Genomic DNA, 25,684 nt, shown 5'->3' with positions numbered 1-25,684 from the left:
AGAGAATGGGGTTTAGTGTTTTAGCAATTGTGAAATACTGTAATGAAATTGAAAAACAATTGTGTAGGTGTTCAGTTTCATCTAATTGCTTTGATAGTATTTGATTTTTTTTAGATTCAGCATATATTTCATTACAGTATTACTGTAGAAATGTAGCAAATTGCTGTCTTATTCAGTTTTGTATTATGTTATTGTTTTGAACAGTTTTGAAAACAGTATGTAAGCATGTGCAAATTGGCCTGTACCTACAAAGAGTTTTGGCAGTTTTTGTGTCTGAGTGAGAAAAGAGTTCATGAAATTTGAGAGATGTAGTCATTGAATGCATTTTGTGCCAAAGCAATGATAATTGATCCTCAGTTTAGCCCACATAGACTTCTGTTGTGCTCACTGTGTGAAGAGTTCTGCTAAAGTGACCTAAGTATTGAGAAATGTGTCCTAGTGTCTGTAAAAAACTGTAACTGCAAAAGCCTGGAACCTGCTCAGAATCCTTAGTTCATCTCTCAAAAGCAAGTATTTATTTCAGTGAATATATTAGTGCCATCAGAATGACAAGTCCTTGTGTCATTGTCAAAATGCTTAGCCATGTTGTCAATATAACGGTTATGAATATTTCAGATGTAAACTATGGCTGCGGTTTTTATGACAGTGAACAAATTACTGTAAAATGTACTTAAATGAAACATATATATATATATATATATATATATATATATATATATATATATATATATATATATATATATATATATATATATTCTTATCTTTTTCATTTAAGGACATTTTATATATATATAGGCTACATATATATATACATACACATATATATACATACATATATATATATAATTTATATTAATTCATCCTGGAGCCTTGGTTGAAATTGCAATTTTCTCATGATTTACAAACAGTTGGAAACATTTGGGATATTGTATGTACTCAAGTGAACAAAATATATAACACTGGCCTAGTGGTTTTTGGATATTTTACTGCAAAATTCTTACATATTGCACCTTTAATGACTTGTGTGATGAACTAATGACTAGATGTTTTGAGGGGTAAGATTATTCAACAGAGAACCATATAATACATTTTGAGCAACATGACATTAGCAATTAATAATGTAGGAAATATCAGACAATTGTAGGCTACATAATTTAGCACTGCTTTTATGATGTTGACAAGAGACTGGATGATGTGGAAGTTGAACAAGTAGGCTACCTAGTTCTGAGAATTTCAGTTCTGGTCTGAGAAATGTGCCAAAGCGACTGAGAAAAACTGTAATGAACGTCGTCACGCAGCTCTCGACTTCGTAGCGTCGCGTTTTGAAACGTACAGAGATGGCGTGTTCTTGTTTTCTTCCACGCGATGGCGCTGCACACCCTTGTATTGAGTGACAGGCATAACGGAGAATGCTGACGTCAGTGTAAGTGAGAGAGGCGCGCTTGTAACAGGAGAGACGCCGCTGAACGCGTACAGTAGACGCGTCGCGCAGTGGAGGAGACACACACCTGAGGAATAGCGGCGCGATGGCTGATCATCTGATACAGATCAATGACTCCACCATAGTCAATCGATTCGCGCGGAAAGGAGCTCTGCGACAGAAGAACGTGCACGAAGTTAAAAACCACAAATTTATCGCTCGATTCTTCAAGCAGCCCACATTCTGCAGCCACTGCACCGACTTTATCTGGTAACAGACTCATGCAGTTCACATCAAACTTTCAGAAATTGCACTTTTGAATGTATGGCTTGACAGCTGTCAATGATTTCTTACTTTTATTTTGGCTTTCTTAATAATACATTAGAAACTGTTTTTACTTTGATAGGAAATTGAGGTGCATACATAAATAAATTAGCATAATAATGTGTTTGCATGTCTGAGCTTGAACTCTGAAAAAAAAAATGGTTATATATATATTTAACATTATTTACTGTTTAAATTCATTACATTTGCTAAATTAGCAATAGGATTTGTTTGCATGTGGCAAAAACTGCTTAAAGTGACCTAAATATTAAAAACAAAAGGAGATATTTTGTAGTTCCACTGCATAAAGTCATTTTATTTGATTTGTTTTGTATAATTTTATAGTTTTAGGTATTTCAACAGACTTACGTGTGTTGTTATAATCATACTTTGGCAATAATAATAATATTAAATAATAAATTAATCATTTATATGTGTATTATTATATGTGCAGATGATAATTAGTCTTTGGCTGAATCCGGTATAATGCATTGAATGGCAACATATTGGTCCCTTTTCAAATAAATAAAACTAAACCAAACATGTTTCATTTAGACTAAAGACAAATAATGGTTAGAGATAATGATAATGAGCTATTAATGTGCAATCAGAAAACCATCAGCTGATGTCATCATCAAACTGGATTTGCTGAACAGATGTTTCAATCATTTTAATATCTAAATCCTGCTTTAATACTATTCAACCTTTCATAATCATTAAGGTTAAAGTGTTTACTTCACACATTTCATCTCTAAAAAATCTGAAAAATTCTATCTTTAATAAGGATTGTAAGAATACAAATTTCAGGTTGTTTTAAAACAGTGAAAGTTATCAAGTTATGTGTTGCGACTAACACAATTTTTTTTCTGTCTTTCTCTTATCAAATGCAACTCTACAGGGGATTTGGAAAACAAGGCTTCCAGTGCCAAGGTACTGTATGTGTGTGTGTCTGTCTGCTAAACCTTAGTGAGGAGTAATACCACTAATTTTTGACCTTGTGGGGACATTTTTTTGTTCCCCAAGTGCAGAAAGTTTTCTGTGATGGATAGGGTTAGAGGAGAGAATATACAGTTTAAAGATCATTATGTCTATGGAAAGTCCTCATAATGATAGGAATTCCAGTGTGTGTGTGCTGTAGTGAGAGGATGTGGTTCAGTGTGACTGAATCTGTGCTCTGATGAATGTGTTCAGGGTTTACTACTCTAATACATACAGTGCCTCATGGGATATGAGGATGTTCAGTTTATGTCATCATTGTGTCATTAAAGGAACACATCACACCTCGATAATGTGGAAAGTGCTGGCCTTGCCAGGGTTCTGGTGCTTTTGTAAGGGTCTTGGGCAAATCTGTTTAAATCTTCGCTCCGCCATGTTAACGTTGGCTTTTGATAAATGGCAGGTCCCAAATCAGAAAGGGTTTTAATGAACACTTTGCAGCTGACTAAATATTCAGTGACATTCTGGAGAATTCTGCGCTTCCAACTTTGTGGCAACATGTTGAGGAGGGCCCTCTTTGTTTCTGCTCCGAAATTACTGTAAAGAACTTGACTGGCCTGCACAAAGCCCAGACCTAAACATCTTTGGGATGAATTGGAACAGGAAGCCAGACCCAAGTGCTTAACCTCACTGTTGGTCAGGCTATATGGTTGTTGTTTGCAGGCTGGTTCTTTAAAGGATCAGTCCACTTTCAAATTAAATTTTCCTGATAATTTACTGTCATCCAAGATGTTCATGTCTTTCTTTAGTCGAAAAGAAATAAGGTTTTTGATGAAAACATTCCAGGATTATTCTCCTTATAATGGACTTCAATGGCCTCCAAACGGTTTCAGTGCAGCTTCAAAGGGCTTTAAACGATACCAGATGAGGAATAATGGTCTAATCTAGGAAAAAACGGACTTACGGAACTGGCGCCGCGTTCGTTCCATAAGTAGAATAGGACATACAGTGTAAGCTTTTTGAAGAATACGGAAAGCGGAAGCACGTGCAAGGCAATAATTTGTAAAAAAGCATATGCAGTTGTATTTTTTTTTCAAAAATGACCGATCGTTTCGCTAGATAAGACCCTTATTCCTCGTCTGGTAACATTTAAAGCCCTTTGAAGCTGAAATGAGTAAATGATCAGGAAAATTTTATTTAAGTGGACTAATCCTTTAAAGGCCCATTCACACCAAGAATGGTAACTATAACGATATCCATGATGATATTGTTCTAAAAATTATTCTAAATATAAAAGAATAGCAGAGTTAACACCACGACTAAAATGATAACAGCACAGAGGAACAATACAGCTGGAATCACTTTCAGAATGATTTTTTCTAGCTGATGAACGATAAAAACATTGACAGCCAATCAGAATCCATCCTGCTTTAAAGTGCTTGAGCATTTAAAGTGGCAGACGACAAAACTGCAGTGCGTGCTTAGAATAAACAGAACGATATCTGGACACTAATGTAGTTATTGTTATAGTTATCTTTATAGTTATCATTCTTGTTGTAAACGTGCCCTTAACACTGTGCCCCAAAAGCCTACCGGTTCTGTAGGCGACCTGTTCCATTTGCGATTATTCGTTTAAAAGTATTGGTTTGAAATTTTCCCCCTCATTTTCAGAATAAAGAAAACTAATTTAGGTAATGAAATTCGAGGTGCGTTCCAATTTGTATACTTAAGCACTGTTTTACGCATAGTGTATGAGCAGTGTTGGGGAAAATTGCTTTTAAAAGTAACAATATTGCGTTACTGTACACACCTGTACACTAGAGGGCGCAGCTTAAACAAATCTTTCAGCTGTGCTGCCATTCTGGACCGCAGAAGAATAAGATCCAGGTCAAGAAAGTTCAGAACTCTCCCTGCATTCCATTCGGAAGGGCTCATCCCTATGCCCTAATCCCTTCAAAGGGTTTACCCTCCGGAGTGAGAGCTTCGAAGGGATGAAGGGTGTAGGGGTAAAAAAACCCTCTTTTTTTGGGACTTCTGTGTCATCTTAACGAGACAATCAAGAAGGATAGATTGTGCAAGCTGCACCCTTTATTTAATGTTAGTTTATTTATTTATTTATTTTTGGTTTATCGCACCATAGCCTATGTATTTTAAACATTTGAATGGACTGATAAAGGGAGCTGTAAAGTATTTTTGTTGAAGTACAATGTCGTTTTGACCATAATAATGTATCAAATCTAAGTCGTATAAATATTACAGTAGTATAGAAAAATACTATACATACATTTATAGGTAAAATCGAACTCCGAGCCTCCTGTACCTATTCTGTGACGTCAAACAACTTCCCTGTGCAAAGGATCATGGAGGCCCGGAGTGTGCATCAGTTGTACCCTTTGAAATCCTTCATTCCGAAGGGCCATTTAAAGTGGCCAGTTTTGAGCACTTCGGTTTGGAACGACCCTTTAATATGGCGGCCATAATAATTTCACTCCGAAGTGCCCTTCGGAGGGCGATATATCCCTTTTGGAACGCACCGTCTTATTTCAGCGATAGCCAAAAAAAAGAAGAAAAAAAAAGAAACACAATCGGCAGCAGCAAAGACAATGGTTAATAAAGTGAGATTAAATACATAAAGTATAATTGTGTAACATATTTAATTACTGCAGGTTTGCATAATATTGTGAGTTTGCATTTCACTGTTTTTTATTCATTTTGAGGAATAGTGACTCTGTCTTTGTATAAGTGAGATGAGTAAATGCCTGCTCACATTTATTCTAGAAATACAATTCCTATCATGTACACACACAACGCATACAATGCCTCTGCACTTAATCACAATTTCTCTGTTAACAGTCAATGAAAAAATTAAACAGTAAATGGGAAAATTAAGTAACTTGCAAAATGTAACTTTGAAAAAGTAATGCATTACTTTACTTGTTACTTAACTCTCATTAATTGTATCGCATTAATGTGTTACCCCAAACACTGTGGATGATACAAAGTGTATAACTGCAATGTGTCATTTGGGACACAATTTTTTTTTTATATATATATTAAAATTGATTTTAAAATTGATCACCCCTCCAGACCCCACTAAAAAGCTGCAATTACAGATAGTAGGCACTTAGTATAAGAAAAATTGTCTTTTAGACCATTTTTAATGATATTACCAATTAAATGTGTTTTTGCATACAAGAAGTGCAGAAAGTCTGTAGCTTCAGACAGCTGTAGCTTCAAATAAACTGCTTGAAAAATGTATTGGCACAAATCCATTCCAAGTAGGTCAAAAGTAAAAGATGCCAGGTAAGCAGTCTTAATTCTCAAGTTCCCTGAACTATTAGACCGTGTCCTAACCAGGTGTGACGACTCAAGTAATTTGTCTCTGCACACTGAAAGTGAAGTGCTGTGTAATGTGACAGCTAATCAAAACATATTTGATGTTTAATATACAGTTGTGTGCAGTGAAATGGACATCTCATTTGGACCAATGAGATTCATTGTGGGTGGGGCTTATCAGTGCAGTGCTCCAGAAATAGAAGTGGCCGACAAAACGTCTTAGATTAAAACTAACATCACTGACAATTCTGTTAAACTTCTTCAATCCCCAAACACTATTTTAGAAATATTACAGGGGTTACAGTCTTAACTTGCTAGAAAAGATGACTTGTCAGAGCTGTGGTGCAGCAATTACATGGTCAAAAAAAGAAAAAAATCCTCTATATTGGAGATACTGACCAATTATTTTCCCAAAATCCATCCATGTTTGTTTGTTAATTGACAGCATCAGTACTTAAAAGTGTATCTTTTCCTCATGGCTCGTGGGAATCATTGAGCAGAAATACAAAAGTTGGCAGACTCAGATGGTCACAGATGGCAAAGGTATCTCATGTATCATGTTTGTGTATCTTCCTGTCAACTGGACATTAGCCATGGAAGATGGTCAAGTTTTTGAGGATGTGTGTGTGTACATCAGCTAATATATTTCCAAAGCCCTCTGCTGTGTTGGACCAGAGACATACTTTACACTAGTGCACAAGTGTGAATACTTGGTCAACACATTGCAAGCGTGCAGTCATGTTGTACAGCCCAAAATGATGGAATTTGCTGCAGTTTTTTGAACTTGATAATAATTTTGATTGGGCTTGGAATTATGGATCTTGATTAGCTAATATTGCATTCTCCCCTCAAATGATTTTTGTTTGTTTTTTTGTGGAAAAGTTGTAATAAAAAAAACAGGCAGCCACAAATAATGCAGTGATTGGTTGAATTAGCATTCATTTTTGCTATCGCAAGACTGCAAAACCCTGGAGGGTCTGTACATTTTGCTTTAGTGTGGTAATATCAAACTTCAGTACTCTAGGGGGCTCTTGTCACGGATGAATGAAGTAACTCAGTATACTTCATTAATCACAGAGAACAAACACAGCTAACATAACTTTAAGGCGGAACAAAGAACTGAGCAAACTGAAGTCTTAAATACATAGAAACAGGGAAATCAAAATTGACACTGTTCCAGTTATATGTCCACTTGAGCCTGGTACGGCACCGCACAATTACAAAACGTTCTCGGCCCTGAATTCTCATGATGGTTGGCCAGCCTTGCTGAATCGTGCTGGTAGAATGTGTGTAGTGACGTCGGTCACTCAGGATTGGTCCCTTTTTTGTTGCCAGGCTACCAGTTTCTCTGTAGCTGGTCAAGCGTGCTATTTTAGTGATGTAAGCAGAAGTTAATAATAAAATCAAAACACTATGATCATATTCTATAACGAGGTTGCTGTTTACATCTCATATCAACTCTTGCGTTACGACTGACACATTTGTAATACATTCCAAAGAACGGCCGTTATCAGCCCTACAGTGGAAAATAAAACCATATCCGTACCGGCTGGACTGGATTGGATTGGCATGGAATGAAGCGGTTAAGCTATTTGGCCCGATGGTGGAACAATTGGCTAAAGAAACAAGGAACAGGTGTGAGCTAATTAGCAACCATAGTAACAAATGAATGAAGAGAAAACTGACTGTAAAAAAGAAAAAAGAGATATTTAAATTAATGCATGTTATAAAGGCTTTTGCAGAGACCTACAGTACTTCACCCAATTTTGCAAAGCAAATCCCATTTTGTGCATCAGTGTGTCATGAGTGTGTTCCATCACACAATTAAGAATCCACGTATGCACTGCATTCTCTGAAACTGCGGCTATAGTAGACATTAGCAAAAACTTTTGCTTTACCCTTACAGTAATAACACTTATTAAGTATGTGCTATAGCAGGGTTTCCCAAACTGGAATTCGCAACCCTCTGTTAGTTTGTGGGGGAACTGCAAGAGATTCAAGAGTTTATTAAAAATTAAATAATAACATGGAAAATTAGAATAAGTAAATTGGGCTGCATATAATTCAAATAAAAGTAAAATCACTATATGGCTTAAGGTGCGGTCCAAAATTTTGCAACTCGAAAAAGACCTATTGTCTATTGCCAATAGTGTATGAAGCACAGCTCACACAGAACTCATTTTTAATCTAAGCAGCTTTATGTTGATCAGCACAGTAAATTTGTGTGACCAACTTGAACATGAGCAAAATCTGTGGGGGAACATTTCAAATGACAAAAATGTGACTTATATTCTGGAAAATATGATATATGTGTAAAAGTTTATGGTAACACTTTATTTCGATAGTCGACTTTAGACATTCTACCAACTGTGTTGCATGTGTACATACTAGGGCTGGGTCGATATATCGCATGCGATTGTCATGCGCATTTCGTCAGTAAAGCCGGTTCCTGATTGCCGCTAAATCGCCATCACCCGCTTTCAAATGGAGCAGCATTTAATAGACAGAGCCATAGTTCACTGACAAGCCACGCAATATCGCGTTCATAACGCGTGACAATCGCATGCGATATATCGGTCAGCCCTAGTACATACATACATACGTTGCAACTACATGTCAAATAACTCTCTTTAGAGTATTAGTAGACTGTCTGTTTAATGTCTGCTAACACTTTATTTTGATGCTACTCAACAGACATTCTACTGTCTATAAGTAACTTTGTCAACTTATTCTACTAACCTGAACCCTAACCCTAACCTAACAGTCTACTAAAACTCTAATAAGAGTTAGTTGGCATGTAGTTGCAGAGTTATTTATACTTAGTAGAATGTAAGGGTGTAACGGTACACATATTCATACCAAACCGTTTCGGTACAGGGCTTTCGGTATGGTGCACGTACCGAAAGCATTACATTGCAACATTAAGGTCTCCTGTTGGGGAACACTTCGGTTTCCCGGTGAATTACGACAACGGACAAAGACAGGTGGATAAGACGAAAGCAGTACAGGACGAATACAGCGTTGTAGCCTAACCACCAATAATCACTATAAGCTCTGCGTTTTGATGTGTCATCAAAGTGTCATCCTTCATATTCTGTCCACGAAATCATGAAATTCAAACAGAAAATGCAGTTTTGACGCGCTTTAATGTGGCGTGACAGATAACTGTATAGGCGCCAGCACGAGCGAACGCGATCATCTCTTCCTCTTTAATACTAGTTACAGAATAAACATGAATGAACATCTGAAGGTATGTTGAAAGATACAGTACAACTTACTGAAACGGTCTTATGTAATCACTCAATCATTGTTTCAACGGCGGAAAGACATCACAATAAAACAGCTTGTAAACAATCGCATAGCATTTACCTCAGAAAAGCCATTTAGTGTACACAGCTTGTTAGTTTGCTAGAGAAATGAACTCTTTTGCTTAATATATGCACTGTATTAGCCTTTGTATTCATTATATTTTACTTAACCTGTTAGTGATGTCTTGATTATTTAATGTATGTTTAAATAAATCTGTCATGAAAATGACAACCATTGTGTAGAAATGATTACATTTCAACAACGAATTGGAGTAAAACATAATTTTATAGTTAGATTTAAAAGTTAATGCAAAAACTGCCTTATGTGCAGCTTACATGTTTGCATACAATTTGTTATTTGAGTATTGACTATTATTTCTAAAAATAAATAGCGATTGAATTTAGGCTAATAGTGTGGGCTGTTAACCTTTAATATTATAGTAGCATAATGTTCAAATAAGGGCTCTCTACATAGTTTATAGCATTAGCAGAGAATCTTTTTTTTTTAAGAAACTTTTAGTTATCATTTAATTTAATATATTAAAGACAGAGTCACAGTTTGTTCAGTATGATAAACAGTACTTTTCTCCCCACTTGCTGTACCGAACCCGTACCGAACCGTGAGTTTTGTGTACCGTTACACCCCTAGTAGAATGTCTAAAGTGGACCATCAAAATAAAGTGTAACCAAGTTTATTTCTGACCTAACAATGCAACAGAGTTTTCTGAATTGTACATTTGAAACTCACTGTCATGTTAAATCAGTCTGGCATAGCTAGAAGCTCTTGTGTTCTTGTGTAGACTGTTTTGGGTCTGACATATCACATTCATAATGACAGTCAGCCTATAAGCAGTCATCATGGTGAAGGTTATTGAAGAGACTTTGATGGCCCTTGTGTCAGAGCTTTTTTGTGAGGACATTTCTTCCTAATGCAACCCTGTCATAACTGCTTCTTGCTTTCAAGCACATACCACATGGTTCCATAGTCTGGGTCCTTAATTAAGTGTCATTGCGGTCAGCATGTGTTGCTCCAGACGGTTCTAACCTCCATCCATGCACTAACCTGCCTGCCCACATCTAATTCTTCACTGGAGAATGTGTTGCATGCAGAGAAGTGAGGACAGCATGAGAACACTGGCTAACCATGGTCTGAACAGGCTGGCTGTTGGTGAGCTCACAGATGGCTTCACTGATGGACGGTTGGCTGTGGGAGCTGGTTGGTGTACAGTGGAGTGGGAAGCGAACATGAGGGCCAGGCCAGAGAGTGCATGTTCTTTGAAGCATTTGGGAGATGTGTAATGGTGTGTAACAATGAAAAGGCTGTGATGAGAGGCATCAGACCTGCAGTCACCTGCGTTTTCAGCATATTACTCCAAAACTGCAACTGAGAGATGATGAGATACATGAGGTATCCGGAACAAGAAGTTCATATCTTCTTATATATTAAGTTCTTAAATATTATAAGAACATTTTTTTTCTTAAAGGGGTCCTTGATTATGATTTCACTTTTTTTTAAACTTTAGTTAGTGTGTAATTAAAAAGTTACGACGCTCAAAGTTCAATGCAAAGAAAGATATTTTCTTTTACAGAAATCACTTTTTAAAGGTCCCGTTCTTCGTGATCCCATGTTTCAAACTTTAGTTAGTGTGTAATGTTGTTGTTAGAGTATAAATAAATTCTGTAAAATTTTAAAGCTCAAAGTTCAATGCCAAGCGAGATATTTTATTTAACAGAAGTCGCCTACATCGAACGGCCAGTTTGGACTACATCCCTCTACTTCCTTCTTTAATGACGTCACTAAAACAGTTTTTTGACTAACCTCCGCCCACAGGAATACACAAGAGTTGCGTTTGTAGAGTGTGTTTGTCGCCATGTCGTCGAAACGCTGTTATTTTCATCCCGCAGTCCAATCACCGGGTCTGATTCTGGCTCAAATTGATAGGGTAAAATTAAAGACATGTTTACAATAACACTGAGCGTGTGCATCTCCACGTTATGGTAAGAGGCGTGACTTTTCCGGGCACGGTGCGCTCAGAGCTGTCGAATCACAACACAGGAACCGCTGGCACAATCAGAACTCGTTACGTATTTCTGAAGGAGGGACTTCATAGAACAAGGAAGTCATCAGCCCGTTTTTATGACAGTGGAAACAGCGGTATACAGATAAGTAAATTATGTGAAAAATACTGTGTTTTTTTACACGCGAAACATGAACACATGTTATATTGCACACTATAAACACAATCAAAGCTTCAAAAAAACACGAAAAACGGGACCTTTAAGGACTACAACAAATGGCTGGTAGGGACTACAACAAGCTTCTTCCTGGGTTGGTGACATCACTAACCCTAAAATGTACATAAACCCCGCCCCCGAGAAAACACAACAAAGGGGGTGAGGCCATGTTAACATGCTGTTGTTAACAAGTGTTGTTAACATGCCGTCATTTTACTCCGGACTGCTTCACAAACGAGGATTAATTCAACGCTGGATTTGCACAAAAGATTAACATGACGGCACATGCTAGGTGATAAGTTGAATCAACTCCACAGCAACTGCATAAATTTACAGACTAACCATTCAGAAACGTCTTCTTGAGCAACTTCTTCCTGAGTCTCTCCATCAGTGTCTGACTCCGGTTTGAACAATGTAAGGCTGAACACCATTACTGACAATCGTCATTTTGGCTGCCTGAGATTCTCCGGCTTTGTTGTTGTTGAGCAGCCGAAGCACCAACTGTTAAAGCTCCGCCTTCTTCTGAAAAATGGGCCGGGAGTAGCAGCTCATTTGCACTCAAAGGGACACACACAAAAATGACGTGTTTTTGCTTACATCCAAATAGGGATGTAGAATTAGCAAAGAGTCACATCATGCATAATTATTATCTATTGTAAACATTGTTTACATTATTTAAAATTGGTGTCACTTCAGAGAATTGGTGAACATCCATTAATATGTATTATATATAGCTAGTGTTATGTTGTAATGCTTAATTATAACAATTAATTAGAAACCACCCAATAAAGTAATTTAACATCTTAATTTTGATTACTTTAAGAGGTTATTTCACAAGTTCGCCTGCCCATTCAGTCTGAATGGTTAATGGTAAAACAAACTTGGCTTGCTGTCCTCGAAGAAGGCTAGAACCCGAGGCTCGGCTCGAGGTCCGAGTTAAACCCCCCATAACAGTACTGCGCAGAGGGAGAATAAGAGAAATAGAGGAGGAGATGGGGAGGAGGAGGGATGCTGGAAGAATTGTTGCTGGGGCGACGCAGTGACTGCTGCTTATATACGCTCATAATGATGATTGACAGGACTGAATGTTTAGGATCCTCCTGAACCTACGTTTGGAACTACATTTGTGATTGATTTTAAGAATATGAATTCTTCTTAAGTTTTGTCTTAGGAAACAAGTTAAATATTGTGTGGGGGAATACAAAATATTCATACGTATAAGAAAATAAGAAGAAAATAGCAGTCAGGAAGAGTTTTATTCTTAAGAATTATTCCACGTTTGCTTTGAGAAGCATGCAAAACTGCTAAAATGCTTTCTAGAATGAAGAATGAATTACTGTAGAAATTATGTCATCACTGCTGACAAAACCATGCAGCATAAACTGGTTTGCTAGTTTCAGCTGGTTTAAGCTGGTCTAACTGCTTTCCCAGAGTAGCTGGTGTTTGATCTTGATTTAAGGTGGTCTTTCCACCTGACCTGCTAAAAAGTGCCCAAAACCCCTTTTAAGACCAGCAAGGGCCAGCTAAGACCACCAAAATAGTTTAGGCTGGTTAAAGCTGTTTGTTTCTGCAGAAATGACAAACAGACATCAGCTGCTCTACACCCTCACTCTACCTACAATGAGCTCTTGAGAGAGATCTCTACCTAGTGCTCATGGGCAATATGCTGTATCCTGTTACAGATCATTAGGAATATGATGAGAATCCCCGTTTAGCCTCAGTACTCCCTGCAAATAAAAAATGTCAATGATAATTTTCTATGGGCTCTTCTATGTAGAGATTATTTGATTTTGCCCAATTTTCTCTCTCACTCTCTTCCTCTTTCCTCTTTTACTAGCCTCTGTGGAGTCAATTTTAGCTATCATTATAGTATCATTATTTTAATAGTAATATGTCTGTCTAAAGAAAATGTGGGTGCTGCTCTTAACTCGAATTAGATGACTTCACTAGAAAATTGTGCAAACCCATTGCCTTACGGGTGAAACTATACATGTGATGTTGTATTACCAACAGCAGATAAATCAATTTTACATTAGTAGTCTGTCATCAAAATCATTTGTTCATTTATTTTCTAGTCTAAGTTAATGTCACAATTCCCCCTGTTTTGTGTGTTTTGTGTTCAAGGACTCCTGTTTTGCAATTCTGTTTTCTTGCTGGTTCTGGTTTTCCCTTCCCTTGTTTCGTTTCTATTTTCCTTCATTTCCATATTAGTTTCCATAGCGATTGATTACTGTCACCTGTTCCTTGTTAGCCCTTTGTTATGTGTATAAATACCCATGTGTTTCAGTTTCAGTCTTTTGTTGGACGTTGTCTTTACATGTCTTTGAAAAAGCTGTTGCGTTTCTGTTCTCTGTTTAGATTACTGTCATCATCTTCCCTGTTTGGATTATCTTTGTTTGTTTAATAAACTGCTGCAACTAGATCCTCGCCTCTTCTCTTCCTGCTCAACCATAACAGTTAACTATTTTAAGTGAACCATGCAAAAAATACATTAATAAATAACCAATACAGTATGATTGCTACTTTAAATCATTTGTTAATTTAAATGATGCCTTTTCTTGCAATTTAATTATACTATTTTGATTTTGAGATTTTTGTATTAAATACATTCTGTTTAAACAAAATTGCAAAGGAAGAAATGAAACAATACAATTAAAAAATGTATGAGATAAACCCATATCGGTCGACCTCTACATCTAATGACCACATCCTTTGAAAAGGTACAATATGTAACTTTTGGCCCTCTATGGTAGTTAAATACACGTAATGTAAACTTTTCACCATCTAATCAGTCCCATATGGTTAAAATCAAGCCCTGCTTACTTTTCTCATTGAATACACTGTTTCACTCAGAAATACCTCACAGAAGTAGAGTGAGTTGCAAGGAGCTTTTTGAGAAAGAGGCTGTTTTGGAGCACACAACCTTGTCCTTGTTCCCTGTCCAAATTTGGCTCTGTTTTGTCTGGGTTTCTCTTCAAGGGTCAGTGCTAACAGGTCTGTCATCACCACAGCGCTCTAACTGCTCTCTGTTAATAGTGTGAGTCTGCCTACCCTCTTCAGCACTGGCATAGAATATATCAGCTGAATAAGGCAAATGTTCTGCCCGTCTCTTCGGACCTTTGAAGTCAGGTGCCACTTTATCTGGAGAGTCTTGCCATGTCCAGAAATGAAGTGAGAGGCACTGTGACTGAAGGATGAGCTTGAGCGAGCCGCTGGAGTTAGCGAGCCGCTGGCAAGGGGAACGTAAACAGTCTGACAGCTGCGGTTTGAGTTGACAGGCGAGAGCAATGGAAACAGAAGTGGATGTTTTCGTCACAGAGTGAGCAGTAGCAGAACGCGAGCAGTCCTTTAGTGGCCCGCAGTGTGTGCTGACAGGGTAACGGTTGCTGTTTCTAAGGTCTGGAAGATTTCCCTCACTATCTGTTTTAGTTGGCCTTTCGAAGAACTGTTGAAAAAAGGATTAGACCTCAGATAAGAGCACATGTGCCCAAATGTCAGACACATGGAACAACTCGTACCCTCATTCATGTGCCTGAGAGTGACTCACTTCAAATGTTCTACACTGTTATTTTCTTGTTATTTTAGTGTTTGTGAACTTCACCTTTATCATCTACTTTTGTTCCTAGGTAGGGTTAGTAAAGGTAAATCGACCTGCATGTTTTTTACTGCGTTACCCCCAACACAGCTGGAGACTGGAGTAATGATGCTGAAAATTCAGCTTTGCATCACATGAATAAATTACATTTTAAAATATATTTACATAGAAAACAGTTATTTTAAATCGTAATAATATTTCTTTATTTGATCAAATAAATGCTGCCTTGGTGAGCATAAGAGAATTATTTCAAAAACATAAAAAATTGTACTGACCCCTACCTTTTGTATGATAGTGTATCTACATGTACACTGCCCTCCAAAAGTTTGGAAACACCCCTGGCAAAGTGTGGGTTTTGGTCGATATTAGCATAAATCCTTATCATTTTTTGGTGCAAATACATTAAAGTAACTTGACATTATCATTGAAGACCAGCAATAAAAATTTTCATTTTGATTACATAATAATGGCAATATATACATGTCAAAGCCAGACATGCCCCTTTGCCAGCTGTAATGCCTGGTTACTAGTTTAAACTTGGCCCTGGTTTTTAAAAGATTTTTGGGTCAGCACACCTTAATAGCTTCAACAATTGATTGCCAATTAAGTTTAGAATACAATGAACCAATTAGAACCCAGTTTAGGTCAGAAAGCTGCTAATGGTGGATATTTTGATGAATCGAAAATTGAAGTTTTTTTCTATGTATAAATTGTTTATGTAATAAAATATGTTTCCGTAGTTTGTGTTATCCCTTATCAGTGCAAAATTATCACAAATTAAAAAGGATTCATGCCAATATTGTCCAAAACCCCACTTTTCTAGGGCGTTTCCAAACTTTTGGAGGGCAGTGTAATGTTTTATTTTAAAAAGGCAAGAAAATTATGTTTTCCATGAATGAATGAGCAGTGAATTTTGGTGTGCTTCATCGTAACATTATTCAAATTGCACTTTAAACTATACTGCAAATGAAAACACTTGCATCTGAGCTATTTGTTTCATTTGAAGTGACAGAACTGTGTTTTAGTGCAGCTGAGGTGTTTATGTGTCTGGTTGTTCCTGCCGTCTCTCCTCAGCACTATGCTAATGAGTTTCAACTGAACATCTATCTTCAGAGGCCTCTGCCAAATTAAGTGCCCTTGCACTGCTCTGCTACACTTCCTGTTTGCTTTGATGTCTCTCAAAGCTGTACCCTCCATTACCACATCCCTCTGTCAGATATCCCAAATGCTATGTGCCACAGAAGATGAGGCTTGTGGGAAGGATTTTGAAGACATGGCTGACACCTTACAGCGATGTTGGCCTCGTTACGAGAGCAGGCCTAAATTTGTTCTGTTGTTTCATGCACTTGTATAATGACTTGAAGTTGTCATGAGGTTTTCTTTGTAGTGACAGCGAAATATAATTTCCATATGTGTTTCAGACCAGTGACCATATGACACAGAGGAAAATGTTACTGCTCAAAAATTGTCTTTCATAGATTTAGAAACCTAACTGAGGACATCTTAGGGTTACATATATAACCCCAGTTCCCTGAGAAGGGAATGAGATGCCGCGTCAGATGTTGATGCTCTAAGGGAACCTGGGTTACATATGTTACCATAAGACATTCTCTTACAATTAAAAATTACTCAAAATTCTGATGTAGGAAGTTGCCTTGAGTCAAGGTATGTTAGTTTTTAGAGAAAAGCTAACATTAAAAGTCAAGGGTCAAGAGCCCAGCTAAAGCAAACACTGATCACAATAATGGTGACTGTTTTCAAACAACACAGTCTATCATTGTCCCAACACTCCGAAATCTAAGTAGTTTCCACACACTGTAAAAATATTGCCTTGATTTAACTAAAATATAATTGAGGCAAATATTTGCATCAGATTTTTGAGTATTTTTAACTAATTTGTGTTTTTCAACTTGCACCCTTAAGTAATACCAACACAACTTTCTGAGTCAAAAGTAACCCGCATGAATACACATTAGTGTAACATAGTAAATATATTGTCACATATTTTTCATAATATGAAAAGCAGCCATTCCTTATGTATTATTTAATGTATTGTAATATATTAACGCAATATATTATTCTGTATATTTTTCAGTAAATTAAACAATTTAATATGTTGATCATAAATATATGGAAATATATTTTCTTTGCCTAAGGGTGACCAAACTGTGAAAGCCACCAAGCACAAGCACTGAAGAACTCAATGGGCCTTGACCCAGAGTTGGATATAAGCATCAACACACAATTAGGATGCATCCTGTAACACTGTACATAGCCTTGCTCCCTAGAAAAGCTAATGCATAGAGGTGCTAGGGAAAACGCCTTGAAGCTTCAAAGCTCAACTGCAAAATTTACCTCATAAGGGAACTCCTGGCTCTGACCTGTCCGAGTCACCTGCTGCAGGACAGGCAACAGCCAAGGGCCCCTAAGAGTAGAACTATCAAGGGGAGACTACAGACATAGCCTCAGCTAAGTCCAAAGTACTATGTCCAGCGTAATAAGCTGAGCCAGGCAACAGATGAGCTATGGAGTCGCTCGCAGCAACTCTACTCATCATCATACTGGCTCACTAACACCCCAGCCTGAGCCAAAAGCTTTAAAATCCTGTCCACTCATGTCATGGTCATATCAGTAGCCTAATAAATATGCTTATTCTCCATGGGGGCTGACATGTTTAGACCTCTTAACCAGATGAAAACTACTCACTGTATCTCAGGAACCCATTTAATTTGATAGTTCGGCTTGTGAAATAAATGAATAATGTCTAACTGAAAAGTGATGAGTTTGTACAACAGCATTTTCTAAAATTGCATCGGTAACAAATAACTTTTGTCACACTGCATCCACAACACTAGGGGTGCAAGACAACTGCCAGTGTGATCAACCAGTGTGCCATAAAAAAATCAACTAAAATAATAGAAGTTTGTGTAAATAATTGATATCAGCTGTCATTCTCACTGCTGTCTAGATATCGGCTGTCTAGATTTGAGCACAATTTGAGTCACTGTTGAGATCTCTTCACTTCTGGTCTTTTTCTCAGGAGAACTGAGTGTCTTACTGTAGTCTAGGAGAACAGTTGAGATATTAAATTGATATCACATGTAAATTGATAGCACAGCTGATTATCTGTATGTTAATACATCATATTGGCATCTTGATGAATGGTGATAGAGTTTGGCTGTTGTTGTGTTGAGCTCTCCATTGTAGTGTGGGAGGGGAGCACTTCACCTCCTCTTAGAGTACAGCTGAGCTCATTAACCAATCAGCCAGCAGAAGTGAGTGGGCGGCAGGCACGAGCTGTGATGAGAACATGAAACAATAAACACGTTACGCAACGGCCTGTACTCCTTCTCAGAAATCCAACTCTCAAGATCTTTTGCTCTGTTATTACTTATAGTTAATAGTAGCGTTTTCTGTGCTGCTGTTATGTAGAATAATGTTAGTTTAGCACAATGCCTCCTGCTGGGAGAGCACACACTTCACATCGCTTACTGTAAATGACACAAGCTGTACTGTATGTTAAACTGAGCAGCTGCTGCAGTAGCTGATGTGGAAATGAGGCTGCAATTATTTTAGACAATTCAAAATGAGTTTGCTGACAGAACAGTGCTAAAGTGTCATTTTTCTTTCATGCTGTTAATATAATGTTATTTTATATCATCAACTCACTCATGAGACTCCTTGGTAATCCTCTGCAAACTTCGACAGCTGGTAAAGTTCGATTCAGTTCGATTAGAGAACCAGCTCGACTGGTTACTTTCTATGAACCGGTTTCAACCGGCTCAAAAGAACGATTTGTTCAAGAACCGAACATCACTAGTGACTAGAACACACCAGATCCATGTCAGAATACAGGACCTAAAAACAAAGACTGAAGAATTGGACTTACCAGCGGTGCGCATGCTCTGTCTGGAGCAACAGGGAAGAACCCTTGAGGACCATGGGATTTTCTACAACTGGCGTGCCTGACTCCATTTCCTGACCTCTCAATTAAAGGTATTTCACCATGCCAGCCTTAATGAGCAGACCAAGGCATGCTTGCCCATCGATAGTCCTTGGGGGACTATTTTGGACTATGTAAAGTGGGGGCTGGCCACCTATGGATCTTTGTGTCCTGAATCCGCTCCAGAAGGTTCTCCAGAGTCCACTTCAGAAAATTCTCCTGAGTCTGCTCCAGTGTTGGCTCCAGCCTCTGACCAGAGTCCAGCGATGGCTCCAGCCCCCGAGTTCAGACCTGAGTCCAATCCAGAGTCTGCTCCAACCCCAGAATTAAGTACAGAGACTGCAGCCCTGTCTGTAATGGCTTTATCTATTATGTGTGTTTGGGCAGCTGACATGCCTGCTACTTTTGGCTCCAGAGCTCAGCCCTGAATCCACTCCAGTGTCGGCTCCAGCCCCTGAGTCCGTACCAGTGTCCGCTCCACCTCCTAAGTCCGTTCCAGTGTTGGCTCCAGCCCCTCAGTCTGTTCCAGTGTTGGCTCCAGCCCCTGAGTCCGCTCCAGTGTCGGCTCCTCCCCTTAAATCCGTTCCAGTGTCAGCTCCAGCCCCTGAGTCCGCTCCAGTGTTGGCTCCAGCCCCTGAGTCCGCTCCAGTGTCAGCTCCAGCCCCTGAGTTCGCTCCAGTTTCGGCTCCACCCCCTAAGTCCGTTCAAGTGTCGGTTCCAGCCCCTCAGTCTGTTCCACTGTTGGCTCCAGCCCCTGAGTCCGCTCCAGTGTCGGCTCCACCCCCTAAGTACGTTCCAGTATCCATTCTGGTTCACAAACCCATAGCTTCTCCCAAAAAAATGGCAAGGCCAAGAAAGACGATCTTCCCTCGGCCCCTGAATAGCCGGCTCCTCCCTGGGCCCCTGAACTGCCGCCGCTGCCCTGGGCCCCTGAACTACCGGCACTGCCCTGGATTCCTGCACTGCTGGCACCTCCCTGGCTTCCTGTATTGCCGGTACCACTCACAAGGCTCCCTGTCCTGCCTAAGCCACCCTGGCCACCCCCTTCTCCAGCCTATTCTCAGTCTTCTGGGGAGGGTGGTGTACTGTCACTTGTTTATTCTGTTTTAGTGTTCCTGGCCTGTTCCATTTTGTCTTTTGATTCTAGCATGTTAATTAGTTCAGCTCATCTTTTCCCTACCGGTTTGTCTCCTAGGTTACTAATTAATTAGAGTCCTGAGTTCAGGTGTGCCTTGTTAATTAACTCCTAAGTTTTCTGTGTATACAAGCCCTCAGTTTGAGTTTGATCTTGGTCCTGTATTTTCTTTATGTAGTGTGTTCATGCTAGTTTGATTCTCCTGTTATCTCATGCGTTTTGATTCTCCTGTTATCTCAAGCATTTTGATTCTTTTATCTTCTGCGTTTTTGAAAGACTTTGTATCAGCACTATCTTGTTTGTTGTGAACACACCAGATCCATGACAACAAGCTTATCTTAACAATTAAAAATCTATTTCTTGAACCCATATGCAAAATAACAAATTTTTTAAAGAGTTGTACCTTAACAAAGGCTTGTTGCCGAACTGTTGGTTCATTAAACTTTAAAGTGAGTGTTCAGTTATATTCTTTTATATACTATTTCTTGAAGTACCATGTAAATTCCATGGAACATGAATTTTGATATTTTGAGCTTTTTGTCGCTGTTAACCTAAGGTCGTTTTGATCCCTGTGACCTACATTTGTAAACCCAGGTTTAATGTTCTGGTTTGAAAACAAAATTATATTGTGAAAACAAACTTTCTTTAGATACATGGCATTTATTTTGTGTTTAGTTTTAAGGCCTGTTCATATCATTGACAATAACTATAAAGATAATTGTGGCTAAAAAAGTTGGCTATTCAATGAGAATAGGAAAGTCCACACTACAACTATAACAAAAATGACACCAAAGAACGATATCATTGGAATCACTCTCAGAATGTTTTTTTCCAGAAGAAAAAAAAAAAACATTGACAGCCAATCCACCTACTAAAAGTAAATTGTCCATCACAGGCCCAAAAATCCTAATTGTGGATTGGATGTTTTTAAGATCTCTTGTTTTTTTTTTTTTGTTTAAAGGTGCCCTAGATTCAAAAATTGAATTTACGTCGGCATAGTTGAATAACGTAACAGTCGGGGTGTACGCCCCCAATATTTGCATATGCCAGACCATGTTCAATGCATTACATAAGGGCAGTCTGGATCTGTGCACAGCTGAATCATCAGACTAGGTAAGCAAGCAAGGACAATAGCGAAAAATGGCAGATGGAGCAATAATAACTGACATGATCATTGATAACATGATATTTTTAGTGATATTTGTAAATTGTCTTTCTAAATGTTTTGTTAGCATGTTGCTAATGTATTGTTAAATGTGGTTAAAGTTACCATCGTTTATTACTGTATTCATGGAGACAAGAGAGCCGTCGCTTTCATTTTTAAACACTTGCAGTCTGTATAATTCATAAACACAACTTCATTCTTTATAAATCTCTCCAACAGTGTAGCATTAGCCCGTTAGCTACGGAGCACAGCCTCAAACTCATTCATAAACAAATGTAAACATCCAAATAAATACTATACTCACAGGAATCGATGTATGCATGATGAACACTTTGTAAAGATCCATTTTGAGGGTTATATTAGCTGTGTGAACTTTGTGTTTGCTGTTTAAGGCAGTTGAGAGCTTGCGGGGGAGCGGGAGATTTAAAGGGGCCGCACGCTTAATCGGTGCATATGTAATAATGGCTCAAAATAGGCAGTTAAAATCTATGGGGTATTTTGAGCTGAAACTTCACAGACACATTCAGGGGACACCTTAGACTTATATTACATCTTTTGAAAAGGCACCTCTAGGGCACCTTTAAAGCTACAGAATTTGGATTTGGATGTTAGTATCATTATACAGGGAACTAATTCCAAGTGTTTTTAACATCAGATATTTTGGCTCATCTATCTTCTGCTCATTTATAGTTGCCATTCTTTCCTTCTATCTAAGTACTGGTCTGCCTGTCCTCATGTTTGTGTTTTATTTCACATTTGTTTTGGGCAATCTAATCTAATCAAGTGTACAGCACACAATAAATGTATAAAGTGTTTTGTGATTAAATGTGATGAATATCAAACCACGGTTGAAGCTGGTAAAAACATGTGTCCCGGACAACATTGAAGTACCGCCTACTCACCTAAAACACAATTATTGCACCGAAACAAGGGTTTTAGACTTTGCTGATGGTTCTGTGCAGCTTTAACACAAAATAGCTATCAAGTTGAAAATTTTGGAAGAATCACACAAAATCTTTGTTATATGTAGTTATGGCAACACTTTATAATAAGGTCTATTAGTTAATGTCAATTAATGCATTAACTAGCATTAACTAATAATGAGCAATACATTTGTTACAGTATTTAATAAAAATACAACTGTTCATTTTTAGTTCATGTCAGCTCAGGTCTATTGAATAATATGAACAGATTCCCCTTTTATTTTTTTATAATGTATAAGTTAGAAATTAACATTAACTAAGCTGTAAATGATGTATCTTTCATTGTTAGTTCATGTTAATTCATGTAATAAAACATAATTGTAAAGTGTTACTGAAGTTAAATAATGCTTGACTATATACTTGTAATAGTTTTGTCATGCGTTACTGTTGGTTATGTACTGCATACCTGTTTCTCACTTTAATCAACATTTCAAAATTTCTTTGGTTCCAGTTTGATTGACGGCTGTCACACAGGTCTTCAATCAGTCTGAGCCACCCGTTATTTTCCATTTGCATCATTCATCTAAACAGACACATGCTTATTCAAGCTAAGTCCTTCAAAACATCCTCTGAGTGACATCAATGACATTAATTACAGTGAGAGTAATGGCGCGCTCCGTTAGCTCTAATTACGTGTAATGCGACTCATGCCTCTTCCAGAGCATCAACAGCTCGTCACATGAATGAAGCGCTGTGTTGCCAGGGTAACGGCTCATCTGGGCGCGTGAGTCCAAACGATGGTGGCGATGAGGGGAAACGCTGGTATGTCACACCGTTCCCCCGCACAGCCTGGCGTGTCCAGATGCCCTGAGTCACCACATATGACAGCGCGGATTCATTACAATGTTTGCAAGACTCTATTGATTTGTTCCAAGCCTAACATAAATACTAAACATTCACAGTTACAGCCAAACCTCCTAACATACAGTACCTCCGTTCAAACGTTGTTGCGTCAAATTTTTGCCATTACAGTCTTAAAAGAAATTCAGCTAAGCTAGCTGTTAATTTGAACTGAAAGCGATAGATTTAATCAGTTCCAGGACCACCACTCAATTATGTTGAAATTAGTTGGAACATTTTTTTTTTTTTTAAATAATCAACTAATTTGTTTATGCTATAAAGTAAGTTTGTTGGCACAAAATTATTTCATTAGAAGTTGTCATAACACAAAAAATTTATGCAAACTGTCCTGTTATTTGTTTATTTGTGAGCAAAAACAGTTTTTAGAGTATAACTGCTTATAAAATGGTTAGTTCCTGTCCTTGATTCTGATTGGTCAATAGCTTTGTTTTATTCACAATAAAACACGGCTATGACCGCTTCAAACGGTTCTGTGTATCACTACACAACTTAAAGTTCTCAATATATATTGTTCATTGAAGCTTACTGTATTATGTAGAAGAGTTTTGTGAGAAATAGATCGAGTGAGCGAGTTTATTACCTGCAGTCCTATGTTCATAATAAAAAATCTGTTTAAATGTCCGCTGCAATATCTTGTCCTTTTAACAGTTAAGGGGTTTTCCCGTGACTGACAGCGCTAGTCAAAGCATTTGTCAGTTGCGTCTTGTTCCGTGTTCACAACAATTCAGTCTTTTCAATGTAAAAGTCTTCACTACACTCATAAAGACAGTCTTTGTCACCATCTAATGGCATAATAATGTAACTTCTGTTGCTATTCATGGTCAGGGACTATTTTTTCTGTCTGAAGGAAGGCTTTTAACGATTTTAGTGCTTTATCGTGAATAAGTCATGGCTGAAGGAGTTATTCACAATAGAGCACAGCCTCTCGTACCTTTTTGCTTAGTTGTACAATGTTTAGCATTTCAAATGTAACCAACAGTGGTATTTGCATAATGACATTAGTTTTGGTTCATTTCTACAGATCTTTTTTTTTACATCTCTTTGCGCACTGAATTGCATTAGCTCTTTCTTGCATCTGTTTAAATACTGAATTCTGTAATTGCTCAACTGTTTTGCTTCTATTTGCATACTGAATTGCATTTGTGTGCTTACACTCCACTGAACTGCTTGTAATGTAAACATATACTAGATTTGACCATTGCACCACATGTCACTGCTTTTCAGGTGTCTTGTGCATCATTGATGCATTTTAAGATGACGGGACAAGGTAAAAGAACTTCACATGCTGACATGCAGTGAATCACATCAGTTTGAAAACACTAGGCCAATTAGAAGCCAGGGGGCTTCTGAACCCCTCCAAGTTCCAGTAGCTGATGATATTCCTGTATTTATGACTGCTTTAGAGGATTGAGACCCAAACAGATCCAGTGAACAATAACACATTTTTATTTCAATGGCTGAAAGCAATGGCCATCCATCCATCCATCCATCCATTCATTTATTATTATTATTATTATTATCATTTTCAAAAACAGAAGCTTTCAGTTCTGCACTCAGAAATAATTTGTAAAAATTGTACTTTAACAACTTGTCACTGGGACAGTACCCTTAAAAGGACATTTTTGTACCTTTTTACCCCTAAAAGGTGCACATTAGTACCTTAGAGTAGCAATACGTACCATAAGGTACTACTATGAACCTTTTAGGGGTACAACAATGTCCTTTTAAGGGTACTGCCCCAGTGACAAGCTGTTGTACCCCTAAAGGTTTGTTTTAACACATTTTCTTTGACAGTGTGCTGGTCAGCTATTTCTCTTATTTCCAGTTGTTCCTGGAGCAAAAAAGCATGTCTGGAGACGGCAGCTTTCTGCAGTGGACTTTTTTTCTACTATTCCTCAATGCCTTGTGTTTTTAAGAACGTCCGTTGACAGTATTTAGTACACTAGTTTGCTTTTAATGCCACATTCTGTGTGGCACGGCTCGTGTCCAGTGTAGAAGACATCATTCCTTTTTCTTTTGGAAATGCAAAATTAGTTATTTCTTATTTGAATGGGTGCATATGCATTAGTATCCTTCAAATATATTTATTGATCATGTCCAGCCATTTGAAATGTGCACACAATGTTTCCCCTTTAGGAGTTTATTTGAAGAGTTTGACATGGATTGTTTTCAATATAGCTTGCAATGTAATACGTGGGAAAATCACACTGGGACCAACGCTCCATTGCTGGCTGTCCAATTTTTCTCTCATCTATAGAAACTACTTTTTTTGTCAGATATTCATGGAAAAGCATTTTTGAGGCTGTTTGTTGGTAATATTGGGTGTTACACAATTAGATGCTTGGAAAAACTGTAGCTTGTTTTTGAATCTGTTGTAAGGAAATGGTACCTGTATCATCTGAATCAGCTGTTAGTTATGCTTCGCAGAGGTTTACACTGGTGC

General features: G+C 38.0%; 1 protein-coding gene across 3 annotated transcripts in view; it reads left to right on the top strand.

Annotated features, from left to right (window-relative positions):
• The first annotated feature begins 1,440 nt into the window (after positions 1–1,440).
• prkcab (protein kinase C, alpha, b) overlaps positions 1,441–25,684 on the top strand; it is a 201,938-nt gene continuing 177,694 nt past the window's right edge. For 2 of the 3 annotated variants that reach the window (XM_048190641.1, XM_048190634.1), the window contains exons 1-2: positions 1,444–1,690; positions 2,643–2,674. In XM_048190641.1, the coding sequence (XP_048046598.1) occupies positions 1,527–1,690; positions 2,643–2,674 (196 nt within the window). In that variant the 5' untranslated portion in view covers positions 1,444–1,526. Of the gene's footprint in view, positions 1,691–2,642; positions 2,675–25,684 lie in introns of all 3 variants that reach the window. The other variant, XR_007184891.1, reaches the window with a different exon arrangement.

This window comes from Megalobrama amblycephala, linkage group LG1 (genome assembly GCF_018812025.1).
Source record: "Megalobrama amblycephala isolate DHTTF-2021 linkage group LG1, ASM1881202v1, whole genome shotgun sequence".
In the NCBI taxonomy this organism is placed as follows: Eukaryota; Metazoa; Chordata; class Actinopteri; order Cypriniformes; family Xenocyprididae; genus Megalobrama; species Megalobrama amblycephala.
This window is presented reverse-complemented; position numbering and strand designations above follow the sequence as displayed.